The sequence below is a fragment of the Phacochoerus africanus genome, chromosome 1 (genome assembly GCF_016906955.1).
Source record: "Phacochoerus africanus isolate WHEZ1 chromosome 1, ROS_Pafr_v1, whole genome shotgun sequence".
Classification (NCBI taxonomy): domain Eukaryota; kingdom Metazoa; phylum Chordata; class Mammalia; order Artiodactyla; family Suidae; genus Phacochoerus; species Phacochoerus africanus.
The window spans coordinates 14,048,213-14,071,034 of NC_062544.1; the positions used below are offsets into that span (position 1 = coordinate 14,048,213).

The following is a 22,822-nucleotide window of genomic DNA, read 5'->3' on the forward strand; positions in this document are numbered from 1 at the left end:
GTTTTTGTACATCAGTGGGATGACAAACCAACACCTCTTTGTGGTTAGAAGGGCTTAAATATAGCCACAATCTCAAGAAAAAATGAATCTGCGCTCACAGCTTCCTTGTACCCATTTTACAGATTCACAGACAGGCAGGCTCGCTAGCTGTACTGCTGGTCCCCCTCCCCTCCCCTGCTTTTCACTCCAGCTGCTTCCTCTCCCGCTCCCAGGCAGTGTTTTGGAGATGGTCTGAACTGGGCTGGCTGCTCCATCATCGTCCTGCTGGGCCAGCAGCGTCGCTTCGACCTGTTCGACTTCTGTTACCACCTGCTGAAAGTACAGAGGCAGGACGGGAAGGATGAAATCATTAAGAATGTGGTAAGCAGCTCATGGCTGGGGCCTGGGAGATGGGGCCAGGTCTGAGAAGCAGGCTTTTATCTCCTGAGGAGGGTGTGCTGTTTAAGGAGGCCAACTCCCCACAGCGCAGGGGAGAATGAGGACACTCAGCCACTGGCGACCTTCTCATGGGAAGCCGTGAGTCACTGGCTCATAACCCACTGGGATGAATCAGATCACCCCTGCAGGGCAGGGCCGGCCTCCAGACCTGAGACACACCTTCTCTGTGCCAGTCAGACGGTGCTAATGTGGGTTCTTCATCTGTACAAGCTGTGCACGCACAGGGATAGGATAAGCACAGTTGTGGGGTAAGCAGGGCTACTGTGGGAGCCTCGGGAAGGGCCGTCTAAACCAGGCCAAGGAGGGCCTCAGAGGGTTCTCCACAGACGTGATGCTTGAGTGGAGTCCAGAATGACCAGGAAAAAAGAGGGAGTTCTCTTGTGGCACAGCAGGTTAAGGTTCCAGCATTGTCACTTGGGTTGCTGCTTTAGCATGGACTCAGTCACCTCCACATGCCGTCGATGCAGCCAAAACAAACAAAAACTGAACAAACATGCATACACTGTGCACTCCAAAAAATCCATTAAAAATAGAGAAATTGGGTCGCAGGATAGGGAGGATGTTATAGATGGAGGGAACAGCTAGAGCAAAGGCACAGAGGCATGAAGGCATTTGACTGGAACAAAGGGAGGGTCTCCAGGGCCAGCTAAGAGGAAACAGGCAGGGGCCACCTCCTAAACGTTTTGTTCATTGTGGCACATTGTACGTAACATAGAATTTGCTGTTTTAGCTATTTTTAAGCGTTCAGTAGAGTTTAATCATTTTCAAGTGTTTCTTGGATTAATTACACTCATGTTACGCAACCAGTACCACCTCCGTCTCCAGAACTTTTCATCTTCCCCAACTGAAACTGTGCCCTGTAAACCCTAACTGCCCATTCTCCCTCCTCCCAGCCTCTAGGAACCACCCTTCCACTTTCTGTTACTATGAATTTGATTGCTCTAGGTACTTCATATAAGTGAGATCCTCAGCATAATATGTTCAAGACTCACCATGTTTTGCATGTGTCAGAATTTCCTTCCATTGAGGGCCGAATGGTATTCACTGCATGTGTACACCACGTTTTTGTTGATCCATTCATCCATCAGTGGACACTTGCATTGCTTCCACATTTTGGCTGTTGTGACTAATGTTGCTGTGGTCATGAGTGTACACAGACTCAAGACTCTGCTTCTATTTTATTGCCTTTGGCTTTATGCCTAAAATTGGGATTGATGGATCATACGATAATTCTGCTTTTAGTTTTTGAAGACTGCCTTCCGGTTTTCTGTAGTGGCTGCGCTGTTTTACATACCCACCAACAATGCACTAGAGTTCCAGTTGCTCTGTATCTTCCAAGCACTTGTTGTTTTCTGGGCATTTTTGGAAATAGCCATCTTAGTATGTGTGAAGTGGTGTCTCATTGTGGTTTTGATTCACATTTCCTTAACGGTTAGTGATATTAGCATCTTTCTGTGTGCTTATTGGCCGGCTGTTTATCTGCTTGGAGAAATGTCTTAAGTGGCTTCCTCACTTTTTAATTAGGTTGTTTGGGTTTTTTGCTATTGTTTAATTGCAGAAGTTCTTTCTATCTTCTGGATATTAATCCCTAATCCGATATGTGATTTGAAAATGTTTTCTTTCATTCTATATGTTGCCTTTTCACTCTGTTGATAGTGTCCCTTGACACAAGTAAGTTTTTAATTTTCATGTATTTCAATTTAATGTTTGCTTTATTACCCATGCTTTTTTATTACCCATGCCAGACTCAATGTCATAAAGCTTTTCCTCTATCTTCTTTTCTGTAAGTTTTACAGTTTTTGCTCTTAGGTTTAGGTCTTTAACCCATTTTGAGCTAATGTTTTGTATATGGTGTATGTTAATCTTCCATCATTCTTCTGCATGTGGCTTCCAGTTTTCCCAACATCATTTGTTCAAAAGACCATCCTTTTTCCATCGAATGTTGTCGCCACCCTTGTTGGAAATCATTTAACCATATATTTAAATATATATAAGGGTTTATTTCTGGTTCTCTCTCTCTCTCTCTCTCTCTTTTTTTTTTTTGTTTGGGCTTTGTTTTGTTTTCTAGGGCCGCACCCATGGCATATGGAGGTTCCCAGGCTAGGGGTCCAATCGGAGCTGCAGCTGCCAGCCTACACCAGAGCTACAGCAATGCCAGATCCGAGCCACGTCTGCAACCTACACCACAGCTCACAGCAACGCCGGATCCTTAACCCACTGAGCGAGGCCAGGGATCAAACCTGCAACCTCATGGTTCCTAGTTGGATTCATTAACCACTGAGCCATGACAGGAACTCCTACTTCAGTTGCGTTGGTCCATATGTGTATCTTCGTGCTAGAACTACGCCGTTTTGATTACTACAGCTTCATGGTAAGTTTTAAAACTCAAAGGGTTTTTATGGCCAAATTCACATTTCATTGCCAGGCTCTGGGCACCCACAGAAGGCCTCTAAGCAAGAGAGTGACATGATCAATGAACCATCAGGACCCTGAATGCCACCTTCAACTGTATTCTTCCCTTGCTCTTGATTTCTCTGTTCCCTCTTCCCATCCCTAACCTGCACATCCCTGTCCTTCTACAGCCCCTGAAGAAGATGGCAGACAGGATCAGGAAGTACCAGATCTTGAACAATGAGGTTTTTGCCATCCTGAACAAGTACATGAAGTCCGTGGAGACGGACAGTTCTACCGTGGAGCACGTGCGCTGCTTCCAGCCACCCATCCACCAGTCTCTGGCCACCACCTGCTAGGCAGAAGGTCCTGCAAACCCCCAACCTGGAGGAGGAGAAGCAGCAGGAGAGGGAAAGTCACGGCCAGCCTGTAACAGGGTCCAGCTGGACAGCGTGCAGGATGGACTTGGAAGCAAACAAGAACCTCCCCAAACACATCTGCACCCCCGAGGGCTGGGCCTGTGCATGCTCTCCCACGACATCTCCATGGTGGTTTTTCCATAGTGTAAATGAAAAAAAAAAGAGAAGAAACAGGGCAATATGTGCTTTTTTTCTTTTTTTCTCTCAGCTGTGTTGAGCCCTAGTTTCACCACTTCTCCATCTCATGGTCCCCACATACATGGTTGCTTCCCAAGATCTCTACCCCAGCTGGCAATCCCTTCCCCAGTGCCCACGGACAACCCCAGGACCGAAGTCTCAGAGATGGAGACAAGCGTGGCTATTCCCTGAGGTGTCAGTCTGGCCTGATGGGCATGCCTCCCGTTCCTAGCATCTTCACGTCCACTGGCTCCCTAACCCCACTTCCCGGGATGGCATCATCTTCTCCTCTGATCATCAAGGATTCAACCACCACTCCTGGACCCAGTGCTGAGAGCCATGGTGAACAAGCAGTCACGTTCCCGGTATCGGCATCATGGTAGATGGTATTATGGTGTTGGCTTTGGCCTTCCATGGAGTCTCAAAACGGCACCCTAACTCCCCTCTAGGGCACTTCTAGAGAGACAGCAGAGATGCATGCACAACTGTATCCCACTGAGTGGAATTGGGGTAGGAAGTTGGTCAGGTGTGCTAAGTAGAAGCAGTATTTATGAACACAGCAAGGAATTCCATAGTCCAAAACAGGAAGCTGTTAGACCATCCCATCAGCTTGATGGTGAGAGGGTCCTTTATTCAGTGACCAGCTACTTAGTGAACACCAGGTCACACAGGGCAATAGACACTGGAGCTACAGCTTTGAACAGGCAGGCGTGCACTGCCCACAGCTTTAGCCAGCGACCAAATTAGAGGCAACTTGTTAGCACAGAATCGCTCATCAAGGAGAACACAAGAAAGAAAATATTAAGGGGTTATTTTAAACAGCAGCCAGAAACATCTTGGGGTCATGGAGGTAAGGAGTATAAATTATACTCATTAATGAGCTGTTAACACCAAAATGCACCCCAAAGAAGAATCCTAAGCTGGACTCCCATCATCCTAGAAGTGGAAAGATTCTGGGGACCTTTTATCTTTCACTCTCAACTTCTTTGATGTTCCTTAACTTAGGTTTTGAGGTAAGGAGCATATCTCACAGGGGCATATCTACTTCCACTTCCCAGACTGAACCAAAATTCCTTGCTAAATCTCCCACCAAGCATGGGATCCTGTTTAGAAGGACAGAAGCCTTTGGGAAGTGAATGTCTCATTACAGAGCATCTCATCATCAAGGGGAATCTGTGATCTTGAGCTTGTAAGAACACATAAATTGATACAGTTGATATTTCTGCCCCCATCCAGGACGGAAAAGGAAAGAGAGAAGATAGAACTGTAATGATCCCCTCCCTCAGGGTACAGGCATGAAAATGGTTACCATTAACCAGATGGTCCATTTTAACCCCACGGCAGGAGCGAAGCAGTATCCGTAGCAAGAGGTTTGTGTTACCCACTCACGCTCACCAGAGAGGAAAGAGGTGAGACTCGCCAAGTGTGGTCCAGAGACCACCCACATCTGAACTTCCTGAAATTGGCATGTTTGATGCACAATCCTGGGCCCTACCTCAAACCCATTAATTCTGCCTCTCTGGAAGCAGGGCCAAGAAGTCTGCACTTGCCACAAACTGAATGATTCTGTTGCACATGGAAGTCTGAGGACCGCTGCTCTAGAGGCCCTGTACTGCTAACCTTGGGCGTTGAGTGCCCTCTGAGCCATGAAAGAAAATATTTGTAGGGAAGGAAAGTGGGTCAGGGTCGGGGGTCAGGGTGGAAGCTGTCAGATCCTCCTGTCTGGAGCTGGCACTTCCCATTCCACTTTCTCATTTTTCCTTCTGGATGACCATAGATACATCCCAAAGGCAAAAGTGCAGGGTTACAGCACATGGTACAACTACTCACCTTCAAAACCCACATAAAATTTCTAAGCTCCAGAGCCTTCCGAATCTTCAGTCCTGTCTGGGAATAGTAGCTGACTCACTCCAGATAGATGATTGGCTGTTAAGTTTTGGAGATCCTTCCAAATCCTTGACAGTTGCTTTGTGGAGATTTGGATCATCCTTTGATGTGATAGCTATTTCACCAACCTCTTCCTCCCATCCTGCATTTGTAACCCTGAACTTGACCCTCTGGGTAGAATCCCATTATACTCAAGAGATTGGATCCCAGTAAATTGAGGTCTTCACCTTCAGGAAAGACATTTCATTTCCCTGGCTCACCAGCAGCATTGATTTATGAGCACCAAACAGTTTTAATATTCCGTCCTTCCTGGTGTTACTGCCCCCCCTTTTGATTTTTTTGTGTATCTAAGAACCAGGAAAAATAAAATCTTAGGTTTTAAAAGGTTAAAAAAAATTCTGTTTCAGAAACTGTCAAATGTACCATATTTGTATTAAGAGTTGTTGGGAATTTTTGTACAATGAATTGACATTTATTTATGGTGACATATTTACGCTTGTGATCAAATAATGATGTTAAATTCTGAAATCATATTTGCTATGCAGCTGAAGATGATATTTTGCTTTGTATTTTGGGGTACTTGTGTTGAGTTGATAAACATTTCCATCTCCATTAAAATTGCTTCCAAACTGGTGAAATGAGTGTCTTAGTCTTGATTCTGGGTCGTATTCGCGTCGTCCTAGTCTCTCTCTGGAGGCCACGTGAAAGTTGATGACTAAGGAAACAACCTGCCCTTTTTTTTTTTTTTGGTCCTTTTTTAGGGCTGCACTAGCATATGGGGGTTCCCAGGCTAGGGGTCTGATCGGAGCTACAGCTGCTGGCCTACACCAGAGCCGAGCAACATGGGATCCTATACCACAGCTCACAGCAACGCCGGATCCTTAACCCACTGAGCAAGGCCAGGGATCGAACCCACAACTTCATGGTTCCTATTCGGATTCGCCTCTGCTGCGCCACAACGGGAACTCCAAGGAAACAACCTGAAAGAGCAGGGAAGACGGTAAAGAGAAAGACACTGCATGCTCTAACAGCTTGTTTTGCTTTCTCACTGGGGGACTTACATCTTTACAAGTTGACTTGCATCAGGCAGATAGAGGAGATGGTTCCTGTGCTTGGGGATTTCATAGCCTGAGCGTGTAACTCTACACCCTAGATCCCAAGGGGGTTTTTTTGTTTGTATTTTTTAAATTGAAGTATAGTTGATTTACAGGGTTGTGTTAGTTTCAGGTGAATAGCAAAGTGAATCATTTATACATACATACTGATTACTTTTCTGACTGTTTTCCAGTATAGGTTATTACAAGATATTGAATATAGTTCTCTGTGCTATGCAGTAGATCCTTGTTGTTTATCTATTTTGTATATAGTAATGTGTATCTGTTAATCCCAAACTCCTATTTTATCCTTCCTCTCCCCCTTTGGTAACCATAAGCTTGTTTTCTATGTCTGTAAGTATATTTTGTAAATAAATTCATTTGTATCATCTTCTAGATTCTATGTATAAGTGATATCAAATGATATTTGTCTTTGACTTCAGTTAATATAATAATCTTTTGGTCCATCTATGTTGCTACAAATCACATCATTTAATTTTTTTATGGCTGAGTAATTTACCATTGTATATATATACCACATCTTTATCCATTTATCTGTTGTTGGACACTTAGGTTGCTTCCATGTCTTGGCTGTTGTAAATAGTGCCACTATAAACTTTGGGGTGCATACATCTTTTTGAATTAGAGTCTTTGTCTTTTCTGGATATACACCCGGAGTGGGATTGCTGGATCATGCAGTAACTCAATTTTAATTTTTTTTTTTTGAGGAACTTCCATGCTGTTCTCCATAGTAGCTGCGCCATTTTACATTCCCAAAACAGTGGGGAAGGGTTCCCTTTTCTCCACATCCTTGCCAACATTTGTTATTTGTGGGTTTTTTTTGATGATGGTCATTTTGACAGGTGTGAGGTGATATCTCATTGGGGTTTCCATGTACTTTTCCTTGATTAGTGATGTTGAACATCTTTTCATGTGTCTGCTGTCCACCTGCATTTTCCCTTTGGCAAAAAGTCTGTTTGGTTCTTCTGCCCATCTTTTAATTGGGTTGCTTATTTGTTTTTGATGTTGGGTTGTATGAATTGTTTTTACATGTTGGCAATTAACCCCATATCAGTCATATCACTTGCCAACATTTTGTCTCATTCAGTAGGCTGTCTTTTTGTTTTGTTGATGGTTTCCTTTGCTGTGCAAAAGTTTTTAAGTTTAATTAGGTCCTATTTATTCTTGCTTTTGTTTCCTTTGCCTTAAGAGACAGATCCAAAAAAAATACTGCTATGGTTTATATCAAAGAGCATTCTGCCCACTTTCCTCTAGGAGTTTTGTCATCTTACACTTATGTCTTTAATCTGTTTTGAGTTTATTTTTGTGTATGGTGGAAGAGAACATTCTAACGTCATTATTTTACATGTAGCTGCCTAGTTTTCCCAGAATGACTTATTGAAGTAACTGTCTTTTCTGCACTGTATATTCTTGCCTCCTTTGTCATAGATAAATTGATCATAAGTGGGTGGGTTTATTTCTGGGCTTTCTATCCCATTCCATATATATCATTTATCAATAGATCCCTAGCCTTAAGAGGAAGCATGGGAACCAATATTTAATGAGGGCTGATGTGTGCAGGTACCATGCTAAATCCCATTCATTCATTCCTTTGACTCAACCATGATCACTTTGTGTTATATGCCACCTTTGAAAGAGAAGCTATACAGGGTGTTTATTTTCCCAGTTAGTAAGCGACAGCTGGAATTTGAACCCACTTCCAAAGGCCAGGCTTTTGCTGTTACAGTACAATAAACTGACCAGCCAGACCGGATTCCAAAACTAGGCTTAAGAATTTGGTCACTAAGAATTTGGGGAACTTTGGGTCAGTAACATTGAGCAGAGCCTGGTATTGAGAGAGGCCCAGTATAGTGGCAGAGAAGTCCCCAGGCTAAAGGCACCTGGGGGCCTCTCACACTCATAAGAAAGGATGACAGTAGAAAGATCTGTAGAAGGATGTGTTTAGGACCAGCACAGGTTCCTGTAGCCTCCTCATGTGTTACACAGCACCAGCTTTCCTAAAGACCACCCACACAGGTGAGTCCTGGGGCATTAGTGGTTCGCCCACTGCTGTACCCCGGGCAGCCCTTGAGTCTTTGGGACCTCAGGTTCCTCATCTTCAAGGTAGACAATTATCCTGAGGTCTCTTCCAGCTCTCATATCCTCATTCTAGGTCCTTTCCTACTGCTGTACTTTGAGGAGCCTGATTGCTTTATAAAATCTTTCTCAACTGTGGGTCACCACCTCCAAGGATCTCATCCATTGGGGCTAATGTCACTGCAGCACTATTAGTCTAGAGAGATGCACAATGAAAAGAATTGTCCACGGTCAAATAAATTTGGGGACTGTGTCTTGAAGATCTGCAATGCTCTGAGGAGTCTCGCAGATGGCCGTGACCTTCGTCTTCCCTGCAGCACTCGTGACCCTCTCATGGAACATGCTTTGAGAACCATTGGACTAAGAGCATCGAAGTCCATCTTGAGATAGTTTTTAAAACTCCCACAGGAGAAGAACCACTTACACATGGACAGTCAGGACCCCTGGGCAGAATGAGCGAACCAGGGACTTGGCAAAGTATTAAAGAAAGTCACGTGGAAAGGGCAAGCCTGTTCATGTTTCGAGAGCAGAGAGCTAAGTGGCTTCACTTGCTAGGGCTGCCCTAACAAAAACCACAGACCAGGTGGCTGAAACAACAGTTATTTTCTTACAATTCTGAAGTCTTGAAGTCCAAGATCAAAGTGTCAGCAATGCCAGATCCAAGCCGTGTCTATGACCTACACTACAGCTCACAGCAACACCAGATCCTTAACCCACTGAGCGAGGCCACAGATAGAACCCACATCCTCATGGTTCCTAGTCAGGTTAGTTACCGCTGAGCCATGACGGGAATTCTGAGAAACACTTTTTGAACACTTGTTTCAAGACTCTTTGTACATCTATCAAGGCCACGATGTAAAGGAATACACGAGGTCATAGGAAGGATAAAACATTCACACAGTGAACTGAAGTGTGAAGGAGAGTGTCGGGAGTCTAATCACCACCAGCACTTTTGCACTTTCTCCATGCGAGGCAGCAGGATCAGCACGTTGAATGCTTTATTCATTTAAAGCCCATGATAACCTGTAGGAGGTCCGTGCGATTATTTATTTTCATTTGCAGATGAAGGTACCGAGGCACACAGGTCTCAAAGAGGGTAAGGAGTGGAGCTAGGATTCAAAGTCCAGTGAGTCTGGATCCAGGTCCCAAGCTTTTAACTACTAAGCATATCACAGTACACTGTGCAGTGCCTCTAGCCTGTGGGGTCCCAAGAGACAAGCACAGCAAGTGTTTTCAGGATCAGTGATAGGAGAGTGTTCTTTTCGCTGGAATAAGATGGGCAGAATGAGGGCAGTATCAGGAGGACTTCATGGAAGAGGTTCCATTCTTGCCTAAACTTGAGAAATGAGCATTTGGATGCGTGGAGATGGAGGGCCCAAGAGATTGAAGAGAAATTGTCTATCAAATGTTGGCCAAGAGTTAGCCCTGACCTTTGCCAACTTACATTAGGTTAAACATGCTTCTGCCCCCAGGCCTACACTTTGCTGGGCTTTGAATGTCATAACTGTACATACATTTATGAAAGAATCCTCTGCATCTCTGTCTCTTGAAATCTGATGCCCAGTGCTGGCTCAGTGCAACCTGTAGTCCTAAACATCACTCTGGGACTGACCTCAGTGGGACATTTCTCCTTCCCTCTCACCCATGACCTTGAAATCAAAGGCTGCTGCATTCAAGTGCAATGAAGGTGTGTGGATTACGCTGCCAGTGGTACCTGGGATGAACCCTCCTTGGAACTGGGGAAGCTTGAGCTGTAGAGGTGGAACAGAAACACCTCTGACTCGAATCCAGCCGAAACCCCGATTGGGACTTGAACCCATGTGCCAGAACCTACGTTTTTTGTTGTTTTTTTTTAAATTAGAATCACTCACCTGGTGTCTGGACTATTGAGGCTCAGGTTCTCTGTGTCTCAGCACAGATGGAATTCAGTGAGAGACAAAGTGATAGGTAAGAAATAGATTTATTAAGATAGGACACTTGTGAGGAATACAAGCAGGCAGGCAAGAAGGCTCTGCCCTGAGGATTAGGTAGGCTACGTTTTTATGATCCAAGCAAAGTGGGGAGGGGAGAAAGACCTCCTTCTTCCTCATTTGTTGGGTAGACATCAGGCTTATATCCCTAGATCCTCCTTTGTTTTGGGTAAGAGTATTTGACCCTATGAGGTCAAACTAGGACTGTTGTGGTGCTTGCCCAAATCAGCAGAAGGGTAGCATATTCAAAAATATATTGAATCATCTCACGTTTCCACATACTGAAGGTCTCCTACTTTGAAATGTCATCTTCCCTTATATTCCTATCCTAAGAATTACTGTTTTGCTGAACTTGAATCCGGGCCTCATTTTATCTTTCGCTTAATGACCTGAGGTGTATCTTGTGCTTTTATTTATGGTTTTATAGTTAAGCAAGCCTGCTTCATTCCGTGATGTTCAGTAGCTTCCTTGAGCGGTCATTAACTTAGAGTGGTCTCCTGAAGTTCCCTAGGGTTCCCTCTCCATCTATGGTCCCCTACCAAGACGTCTACAACTACCTGTGTTACTGTCCTACTTGATCCCTATCAGAGGCAGGTAGGGAAAAGAAAAGAGATCAAGCCTATGACAGTGGCACTTTCAGCTGCAAAGTCAGGAGCATATTTTTGTGCCATATACAGCACATAGGTTTGCATTTGTAACAAGACAACATAGTTACAACTGTGCCTCTAGCGACGTCATTTTTTTTTAGAACAAAAAAGATTATGTACACCATTTTATGGAGCTGTTCAAAGATAGAATATCTGGAGAAATATATCAGATTTCCCATTAAAAGCACTTTCATCTGCTTAATGGCATTGCTGATGAAATGCTGTTAAACTAATAGATTTGGTTTAGACAAGATAAAAGATGCACTGAAAGAATTCTGTAAAGCCACAGAAGATCCTGAAAGAGTGAGCTGTAGTCTTGGAGTGAAATAATATTAATTTTGAATTTTCAGTCACTATACACTATGAACTATTGTTCCCTGCTCTTAACATTGCAAAAAATCAAAGTCATCTAAATTTGTCTAATTTAATAGGATCAAAATATATATGTATTTTTGACTTTTAAAAATAGTTTTTATTTTTATTTTTAAAATGATTTTTTTGCCATTATAGCTGGTTTACAGTGTTCTGTCAATTGTCTACTGTACAGCAAAGTGAACCAGTCACACATACATAGAGACATTCTTTTTCTCACATTATCCTCCATCATGCTCCAGCATAAGTAACTAGTTCCCAGTTTTATACAGCGGGACAAAACATTTTTACAAGATTACAGAAACTGGCTTTCCTCAATGAAAATGCATGTGAAATATGCAACAGAAATAGCATTCCAATAAAATATAAAGGATGAGAACAATGAAACAAAAATATTTTGCATGACTAAGAAGAAGAAATTCACATACAAATAATCCCAAACTAACTTGTTTGCAAACTATTTTTTGGCCACTTTAGGTCAAAGTATAGTCTTGATTGAGGGAGGTCAGAACAAATTGACCCACATACTGCTTTTAGGGAAGTGTCCTCGAAAGAGAAAGAAAAATTCAAGAAATACTGTTATATTCCAGATATTGCTTTAAAGGATAATGAAAACTACCATGTAAAGGATATTTACATAATTTATTTAATAAAATGAAGACATTTTGTAATATTTTCTTTAATAACAATAATTATATGTGACCCCAAGAGTAGTTGAATGTAATACATAAAATGCAGATTTTTTTCTGAATCTAAGCGTTGCTTTAAAAAGCCTTGTTGATAATCAGGTGCTACCCCTTCTCAGAACAGAATTTCTTCAGATTGAAATTAAAAACTCTGAGTTAACAATGACTCAAGAAAGGTTGTCTAACTTGACATTACTGACAATAGAATACGAATTATATTAAGAATCTTGATTACAGAGAGTAAATTTTAAGTATTCTCATCACACACACACACCCAAAACTATGTGAGGTGATGGATGGGTTAATAATTTGATTGTGGTGATCATTTCACAGTGCATTTGTGTATCATCATTTTGTACGCTTTAAAGATGTAAAATACTGGAGTTCCCGTTGTGGCTCAGTGGTTAACAAATCTGACTAGGAGCCATGAGGTTGCAGGTTCAATCCCTGGCCTTGCTCAGTGGGTTAAGGATCCAGCGTTGCCATGAGCTGTGGTGTAGGTCAAAGATGAGGCCCCGAGCTGCTGTGGCTCTGGCATAGGCTGGCAGCTACAGCTCCGATTAAACCCCTAGCTGGGGATCCTCCATACGCCGTGGGACCGGCACTAGAAAAGACAAAAAAAAAAAGATGTAAAATACTTATTTTTAATTGCATCTTGGTAAAGCCAGGGACAGGGGGAATCCTTTTTTCTTTTTTTTTTTTTTTTAATTTTAAGCAGTATAGTTGATTTGCAACATTAGTTTCAAGTGTACAGTATAGTGATGCAGTGTTTTTACATTATATTCCATTAAAAATTATTACATGTTAGTGGCTATAATTCCCTGTGCAATACATTATATCCCTGTTGCTTATCTATTTTATACATAGCAGTTTGTTTGTAGTTTGTATCCCTTAATCCCATACCCTATTTTGCCCCTCTCCACTACTCCCCACTGGTAACCAGTAGTTTTTTTCCTGTAAATGTGAGTCTGTTTCTCTTCTGCTATATACATTCATTTGTAGTCATTTTTAGATTGCACATATAAGTGACATATACAGTATTTATCTTTGAGTTCGCTGAGCATAATATTCTCTAGATTGTCCATGTTGCTGCAAATGGCAGAATTTCATTCTTTTTTATGGCTGAGTGATAGTCCATTATATATCTTCTTTATCCATTGTATCTGTTTATACACCTTTATCCATTTCTCCATTGATGGACACTTGGGTTGTTTTGATATCTTGGCTATTGTAAATAGTGCTGTTATGAACATTGGGGGGGGGGGTGTGCATGTCTTTTCAAATTAGTGTTTTCATTTTTTTCTGGATATATACCCAAGGGTGGAATTGCTGGTAGTTCTATTTTCAGTTTTTTGAGGAACCTCCATAGTGGCTGCACCAATTTAATGCCCACTGACATTGTGTAAGGGTTCTTTTTCTCTACATCTTCTCCAACATTAGCTATTTGTAGACTTTTCGATGATGGCCATTTTGACAAGTATGAGGTGATAGCTTGTTTTGATTTCTTAATAATTATTGATGTTGAGCATCTTTTCATGTGTCTATTTGCCATCTGTATGTCTTCTTTGGAAAAGTGTTCAGGTCTTTTGCCTGTTTCTTTATTGGGTTGTTTATCTTTTATATTGAATTGTATGAGCTATTTATATGTTTTGCATACTAACCCCTCATCATTCATATTGTTGGCAAACAAGTTCTTCCATTCCATAGGTTGTTTTTCATTTTGTTGATGGTTTCCTTTGCTGTGCAAAAGCTTTTAAATTTAATTAGGTCCATTTTTTTATTTTCGTTTTTATTTCTTTTGCCTTAGGAGGCAGATCCAAAAGCATATTGCTGCAATTTATGTCGAAGAATGTTCTGCCTGTGTTCTCTTATAGAGTTTTATGGTTTCAGGTCTTACATTTAGGTCTTTAATCTATTTTTAATTTATTTTTGTATATGGTATGAGGAAATGTTCTAATCTCATTCTTTTATATACGGTTGTCCAGTTTTCCCAGCACCACTTATTGAAGAGACCATCTTTTCTGCATTGTATATTCTCGCCTCTTTTGTTTAGATTAATTGACCACAGGTGTGTGGGTGGAGGAATCTTGATTATGAAAACACAGTAAGGTTCAAATGAAGGCAAGAAAAATAAATTCTATAGAATAAATACATATTAACATATATATTATATATGTCTTAGCTTTAGCCATCCAGACGTCACTGGCCCAAACAACAGAACACCCAGAAATACGCAATGATAATTAAATTCAGTCATCTTCAGTATTTTTACCAACTTACAGTCATATAAAACTCATGACTTTATAGATGCCTCATTTAAAGGTATAAAAGTGTATTTTGTTTTCAGGAAGACAAAGCATATTTTATAACAGTTTAACAGTGTCACTTAGAACTTTTACTTATTTAGAGACATCTGGTATGTGGTACTTTGGCCCCTGACCCTGCAGACATGGGGAGGGGGCTGCTCAGATCCTGCCTTCAATTCCCCTGAAGAGAATAAGGGGGAGGTGAGAAAGAGACAGAAACACATTTCCCTCGGGGTGAGAGGGAGAGTTACCGGCCCCCAAAGCCAGTCCCCACTTCCCCATCTGTTTTGATTTACTCTCATTTCCTCAGTCTATGCTCTGCTGTCAGCCTTTTCCCCACGTTCCCAGATGCTGCTGGTCTGGCTCAACCCCGAGCTTCCGGCAGAGTGGGGAAAGCAGAGGGTTTCCCTGGGAAAATATGCTCTGAGATGCTATCAGAGCTAAAAATATGCAGCCACTAAGCTCCACCCTCATTAGTGAGAATAAAACCCAGGGATTTCTGCCTTCTGGAGTTTCAGACCAACAAGAAAAGGGGAAATCAGAGCCCCCAGTTGGAGCACTTATTAAACACTGGCAAGGAGCCCAGCCTTTCTTGAGCTGGAGAAAGCTCCGTGGACTCACTGGGGCTGCAGTGAGGAAGGGGCTGACTGCCGGGTGCAGCCCATCCAAGGCTGCCACAGGTTCTTCTTTAATTTACTCCTTCTGTCATCAGCATCCTCGTTTTGTACTCAAAGGTGTTGGTTCAGAGAACAACCACACCAAGGGCTCTTTTCAGATCATCCTGGGGTCCCAGGCTCCCTCTTGTCCCTTTTGAGATGCTCACACCTGTGCCTCTCTGCCAGGAACCTGCCCCACCTCCCCATCTTCACAGATGCAGGCCTCCAATCAACCTTCAAGCCTCACTTAAAATGCCCTTCCTGGAGTAACTGTTGTGGCACAGCAGTACAAACCCAACTAGCATCCATGAGGACCTGAGTTCAGTCCCTGGCCCTGCTCAGTGGGTTAAGGATCCAGCTTTGCCATAAGCTGTGGTCTAGGTGACATTTGCAGCTCCAATTCTGCATTGCTGTGGCAGCTGGAGCTCCGATTTGACCCCTAGCCTGGGGACTTCCATATGCTAGAGGTGCAGCCCTAAAAAGCAAAAACAAAAACAAAACCACCCTTCCTCCTGGACACCTAGGTCCCAGTTGCTCAGTTAAATACTCTCTGCACATTCCATATTTGACCTTCTTGCCGTTTGTCAAAATTACCCCTCAGCATTAGTTGTGTGACCATTTACTGAATACGGTCCATGACTATAAATCGCATCTGTCTTGCTCACCACATTGAAAGTGTTGCATCGGGAGTTCCCAGCGTCTCAGCGGAAACAAATCTGACTAGTATTCTTGAGGACACAGGTTCAATCCTTGGCCTCACTCAGTGGGTTAAAGGATCTGGCACTGCCATGAGCTGTGGTGTAGGTCACAGACATGGCTCAGATCTGGCATGGCTGTGGCTGGTGGCATAGGCAAACAGCTACAGCTCCAATTTGACCCCTAACCTGGGAACCCTCATATGCTCCAAGTGTGGCCCTAAAAAGACAAAAAAAAAAAAAAAGAAGAAGAAGAAGAATATTCCATCTATGTCTGCTGAATGTGTAAGTCCCCTGTCCCCTCAAAAAAAAAAACTCACCGTGTAATTGGTGTCAGCAAGTTGGCCTGCCTTAAAACAGCAGTCCTAAAAGAGAAGAGAAGAAAGGACTGATTGTCTGGCGTCGACTGTAGGCGTTATGGTTGTTCTCCATAGGGCAGTAGGGAGGGGCCAGAGGTGGGACGTGAGCAGGAGAGACAGGGACAAACAGAGTCAGGGCTGGGCGGGAGGTCTGGGGCCAGCATGCAGGCAGGGCCTGTGGGGAGCTCTTCCTGGTAGTGTTAGTATCTCTCTCTTGGGACCCTCCATAGCCAAAATGCAGGTGAAAAGGAGTAACTGGTGAAAAGCTGGGTTCTTGAAAACTCAGCTTTGACAGGAACTAGCAAATTCTTTCTCTCTCTGAACATCGGCTTCCTCATGGATAAGAATCAGACCTATTTCTGCTGTTGCAGTGGCAATCAAACGATAGTATGCACACAGTCTCTTAGCACGGCGTTTGAAAAGGTTTGGGGAACCAAGCCTCTTCTTACTCTCTTGGTGTAAATGGGAGAGGATGGAGCCCTCTGTTATTGCTGCTTTAACAAATTACCACCTGCTGCAGCTTTAAAAAATTACCCCAAATTTAGTGGTTTCCAGCAACACAAATTTATTATCTTACAATTACAGACATCGGACTATCAAAGTCTTTCGACTTAAGCGCTAGGCTAGAAATCAAGGTGTCAAAATTTCCTTGGGTCATTTTGAGGACTGGACATGCTCCATGTTCTTATGAGGACGGTAGTTACAAGGGTGTATACATTTGTAAAAATACATTGGTCTTCACACATCATTCGAACATCTGTGCACTATTCTTAATGAACTGGTGCCTCAGCAAAATGTATATTTAAATATTTAGGAGTTCCTGTTGTGGCTCAGAGGTTAGCAAACCCAACTAGCATCTCTCAGGACTTAGGTTCAATCCCTGGTATCGCTCAGTGGGTTAAGGACCCGGCGTTGCTGTGAGCTGTGGTGTAGGTCACAGACTCGGCTCAGATCCGACATTGCTGAGTTCGTGCTATAGGCCAGCGGCTACAGCTCAGATTGGACCCTTAGCCTGGGAACCTCCATATGCCATGGGTGTGCCCTAAAAAGACAAAAAGATCCAAAAAAAAAAAAAAATTAGGTTTTTTTGCTTTGGCCAAAAGCCAGGAATTATTAACCTTGGGTCCCCATGAAATTCAGTGCAAAGTGTGTGTGGGTACTAGGTGTGTGCCTCTTTCTGGGCCAAATGTTCACAATTTTTGCTATATTCTTAAGGGGATGTGGGCCCCCTAAAAAGTTCAAAATTACTAGTAAAGCCCTTCCCTAAAATGAAGACCTCTCACTCATGGTTCTCCCAGGGTTTGATTCAAGGTCAGACCACGCTGTGCAGACCAGGCATTCTGGAAATGCAGGACAGAGATGCGGAGGCACAAACATATTTATTGGACTGGTTGCAAAACAAACAGTGACGTTTTTCTTTGGGCAGCAAAATGTAGATAATTATCTGCAGCCAGTTTTTAGCTCAGTTTTAAAAAGGCTTGGCTTTCTATTGGCCCAGCAACTCGGCCTGCAGCCAATCCAGAGGCAGGAGGCTCTGCCCCTCCCCTGCCTCTCCATCCACACCAGGACCTCCTCCGTGGTGGAGGGACTGCTTAGCCCCCTGCCCCACCTGACAAGGCAGAAGGAAACCTTAACTGTCGCTCTGGATTCCTCTGGGACCTCTCATCCAGGCCCAGCTTGCAAACCAGAATTTCCAGTGTGACTGTGCTGGCAGTAAGTTAATTAGCAGCCGATGAGGCCTGAGCGCTGGCTACAGTGGATCTATCCAAGGGGGCAGGGTGAGGCATCTGGTCCTCTCTCTCCCCTTCCTTGGTAAGAGGAGGATAGGAGGGAGGCATCTCAGGAAGTGGGAGTAAAAGCCCCGTGGGGTGGGAATCCAGAAACTGAAACCCCAACCCCCAAATAACTTTGTTGCTTGTATATATTGAGTGTTTAGTGGATACATGCCAGGCTGATTGCTCTATAAGAACTTTACATAAAAGAATGGGCTGTAATCCAGACTGCCTATGTGTGCATCCCAGGACAGTCACTTTGTAGCTGTGTGGCCCCAGGGTCAGTTCTTAATCTCTCTGTGTGCTTGGACCCTCCTGTGTAATATGGCCATAACAATGAGTACTTACCCTAAACTCTTCAGCATAGCTTCTGACCTGGCTCCTGCCTAGCCCTCTGATATACATATATATATATATGTTTTTTAATTGAGATACGTCCACTTCCCATAGTTTATCCTTTCCAGTGTACAATTCACTGGTTTCTCCTATCGTCACAAAGCTATGCGACAGTCACCTCTGTCTCATTCTAGAACATTTACATCACCCCCAAAAGAAACCTTATACCCATTAACAGTCACTCCATACTCCCCCTCTCCAGCCCTGGAAGTCATTAATCTGCTTTTCGTCTCTATGGATGTGCATATCCTGGACCTGTCCTATAAATGGCATTATAATGGCCTTTAATATCTGACCTCTTTCACTTAGCATGATGTTTTCACAATTCATGCATGTTGCACCAGGCGGTATCCGTTCCTCTTCATGGCCAAATAATATTCCATGGAATGCACATACCATACATTCTTTATCCGTTTATCAGTTGATGAACACTTAAGGTGTATCCACTTTGGTGCTACTGTTAATAATGCTACTATGACTTTTGTGTATAAGTTTTTGTGTGCACATATGTTTTTACTTCTCTTGGGTATGTACTAGGAATGGATGATTTTGTCTTGAACCACTCTTCCACTGCTCATCAAAAGGGCCTTCCTTCTATTCCTGAAACAAACCAAGGGTACTCATACCTCAGGACCTTTGCACTAGCTATCTCCTCTGTCTAGGAGGATCTTCCCCCAAATTTTCCCATAGTCACTCATTATTAGTCAGATCTCAGGAGGTTTTTTTGTTTGTTTGTTTCTGTTTTTTTTTTTTTAGGGCTGCACCCTCGACAAACGGAGGTTCGCAGGCTAGGGGTCGAATCAGAGCTACAGCTGCCGGCCTACACCACAGCCACAGCAAAGGGGGCTCTGAGCCATGTCTGCAAGGTACACCACAGTCACGGCAATGCCGGATCCCCAACCCCCTGAGCAAGGCCAGGGAGCAAACCCGCATCCTCCTGAATGCCAGTCGGATTTGTTTCCTCTGTGCCACAAGAGGAACTCCAGTCAGATCTCAGTTTAAACATCACCACCTCCATAAGCCCTTCCCAGCCCATTTTATTAGTCATTCTCTGTCTCTTACCCTATTTTATTTTCTTTATACCTATTATGACACTCTGATTTACCGTTTTTAAATTTGTTTGCATGTTTGTAACCCATATACCCCTTCTAGAACGTAAGCTCCAGGAGAGTAGGATCTTGTCCACGATGACACCAGCTTTCCCCGATTGCTAGAACAGTGCCCGACATGCAGTAAGTACCTATTAAACATTAGTTATTGTTACTTGGTCCCTCAGAACAAACTTAAGAAGTAGGTACTGCTATTATCCTCATGTCGCAAATGAAGAAATTGAGACTCGGAGAAAGTGACTTGGCCAAAATCCCACAAGTAGGAAGTGCCAGAGCCTGGGTTTGATTCTAGGACTGTCTGGCTCAAGAGCTGGTGCCTCTTGTGCAGATCTATTGCTTACTGTAGCTCCTAGACCTCACAAACCAACTGTCCCAGCAAGGTTTTCTCTGAGCTTGAACAAGAGACAGGGAAAGGAGACATGTGGAGACACTCTGGTCTGGCAGCACCGGGAGACCTGGCTCCAGGGGCAGGTGGTAGAAACACTCCCACCCTAGGAGCTTTGGCTGAAGGAAGGGCTCATCGGAGCCACCAGCCATTCCTTGACCTCCTCCCTCCAGCACACTTCCTAAAGTAGCAAACTTCACCTGCAGTGCCACAGTCACTCAGGTGAACTTTGCTTTGCACAAACTCCAGCAAGGACAGTGAAAACGAGTAACTTCATTAAGTGCTGTAACACTTTTTATGTATTAATTAACTGACATCCTCGATTAGCCTGATGAGGTATGTAACATATTGTCCTCTTATAATCAAGGTCCAAGGACGTGAAGTAACCTGCTCAAAGGTGCACGGCTAGAGAATGATAGAAGCAGGACATCAGCCCAGCTTGTCCAAGTCTAAGTTCCCACTTGTAATCACTACTCTGCCCTGCATCTCAGTAGTGAGTTTGAGAATAAGGCCTCATGTGTGGAAGAATCCACTGGGTAGCTGTCAGACCTTAGACAACCCACACAAGCTCTCTGGCCCTTAGTTGCATTGTCTGCATAAATGGACAAGAATCAGATTCTCTCCCAAATGTGTTCTTTAGAATCAGGTGTTAATAGTATTATGCATGTGTGGGGGTGGAGGGGGGGTAGAAGTTCCATGATCAGCAGGGTTTGGAACACTCTGGGTTAAACTAAAGTAGTTAGAGTTCTTTACAGCGGGGCTTCTCAGTGCCATTAATATGCTAATGAGCAATGAGCATCTCTAAGAGGAGCATTGAGGATGTAGCATTTCCCAAACATTTTTGAACACGGATCAACATGGAGTGGTGTTTCATGGAACACAATTTGGGAAACGCTCACTAAAGATGTCTGTTTTTTTCCCTGAGATCAGAGAGAATTCTCTTTCCTTATTTTCACTTGCTGCGAAGAGAGGGACTTATAGACATTCACAGACCCCTTCAGACCCATAGGGTCTTTGAGGGCATTTAGTGTAGAAACAAAACAGGGAACCTATTTACTGAGCCAGGTCTGTGGTGATGACCTAACTTGTCTTTCATGATTCTCAAAACACCAGGTTTAATTTAAGAAGGTGGTGTATTGTTGTAGCTAAAAGTGCTAGCTTTGGAGTCAAACAAAAATGGGTTGGCATCTTAGCTGTGCCATGGAATAGCTGGAGCTGGGTGAACATGCGCCAGCCACCTAGCCTCTCTGTGCCTCAGTTTCCAGACCTGTAAAGTGGATAATGTGACTCCTACCTCAAAAGGGTATTATGGGAGTTCCCATCGTGGTGCAGTGGAAACGAGTCCGACTAGGAACCATGAGGTTGTGGGTTCGATCCCTGGCCTTGCTCAGTGGGTTAAGGATCCAGCATTGCTGTGAGCTGTGGTGTAGGTCGCAGATGCGGCTCGGATCTGGCATTGCTGTGGCTCTGGCATAGGCTGGCGGCTACAGCTCCGATTAGACCCCTAGCCTGGGAACCTCCATATGCCGTGAGTGCGGCCCTCAAAAGACAAAAAAAAGAAAGGGTATTACGAGGGTTTGCTGTTATAGTAAGTAAGCAGCACTGGCATGTAGTGTTCTACAGGAGGTGACCTTATTATCATGATTACCTCCATCATCTCTATTTTACAGATAAGACAGCTGAGACCTAGGACAAATAATAACTGGCCTAATAAGGCCACAAAGCTATCATGGGTGGCCACAGTGAGACCCAAGATACCACCCGAAATCTGCTCTTCCTCCCCAGGGTCTTCAAAGGAGGCTAAGCCAGGCCCCAGCTTGAAAAGGAAACCCCTCTGCCCCCACCCCCCCTGACACCTCCCATTGCATGCCACTTGGGAGCACGTGGCAATTCTCCCTGAGACTCATGTGGTACCAGCCATGAAGGAGTGTTCAGACCCAAATGGCAGCAAGGCGCCTATGTCCCAGGGCTCTGACAAAGGGCCCTGGAGAGCCAAGAAGGTCCTGAGCCCTTGGGTGTCCCTTCAAGAGCCACCCCAGCAGGGAGACAGCCTGGAGGCCGGGGGCAAATTGCCAGGTTCTTGCCCTGAATCAATGAAAGAAGCTCCTCTTCAAAGAGTTGTGGGTTTTGTCCTTTCACATAACTTTGGAAAAAAAGTTTTGATACCTACCCTACTCCCATCAAAATCAATCAATCAATCTTTCATTTTCATAGCATGTAATGAGGAACCTGAGATTCACATAGGAAGGATCTACCTCAGGTCCCAGCATGTAGGTGGCAGAATGGGGACTAAAACTCACATGATCTGCTTTTAATACTAGCCTCTCAGATATCAGTCTGATTTTTATTTTGTAAAATACAAAGGGAAAACAGAGCCTAAGTTTGTCCCTGTTTTTGTGTGTGTGTGCTTTTTTTTAGGGCCACACCTGAGGCATATGGAAGTTCCCAGCCTAGGGACTGAATCAGAGCTGCAGCTGCCAGCCTACACCACAGCCACAGCAATGCGGAATCTGAGCCATGTCTGTGACCTACACCACGGTTCACGGCAATGCCAGATCCTTAACCCACTGAATGAGGCCAGGGATTGAACCTGTGTCCTCATGGATACTAATTGGATTCATTTCTGCTGCACCACAAGGGGAACTCCCTTGTCCCTCTTTTTTTTTTTCTTTTTGGTCTTTTTGCCTTTTCTAGGGCCACACCCACAGCATGTGGAAGTCCCCAAGCTAGGGGTGTAATCGGAGCTGTAGCCGCCAGCCTACGCCAGAGCCACAGCAACACGGGATCCGAGGCTCCTCTGCGACCTACACCACAGCTCACAGCAACACTGGATCCTTAACCTACTGAGCAAAGCCAGGGATCGAACCCGCGACCTCATGGTTCCTAATTGGATTCATCAACCACTGAGTCACAACAGGAACTCCCCTTTTCCCTCATTTTTAAGCTGAGTCTTCCCACTTGAGACT

General features: G+C 43.9%; 1 protein-coding gene across 6 annotated transcripts in view; it reads left to right on the forward strand.

The window, feature by feature from the left end:
- The window catches only part of CYFIP2 (cytoplasmic FMR1 interacting protein 2), a 167,136-nt gene that overhangs the window by 141,932 nt on the left and 2,382 nt on the right, over positions 1 to 22,822 (forward strand). For 5 of the 6 annotated variants that reach the window (XM_047776484.1, XM_047776576.1, XM_047776672.1 and 2 more), the window contains 2 exons: positions 213 to 360; positions 3,021 to 3,427. In XM_047776484.1, the coding sequence (XP_047632440.1) occupies positions 213 to 360; positions 3,021 to 3,188 (316 nt within the window). In that variant the 3' untranslated portion in view covers positions 3,189 to 3,427. Of the gene's footprint in view, positions 1 to 212; positions 361 to 3,020; positions 3,428 to 19,514; positions 19,595 to 22,822 lie in introns of those variants that run through there. The other variant, XM_047776763.1, reaches the window with a different exon arrangement.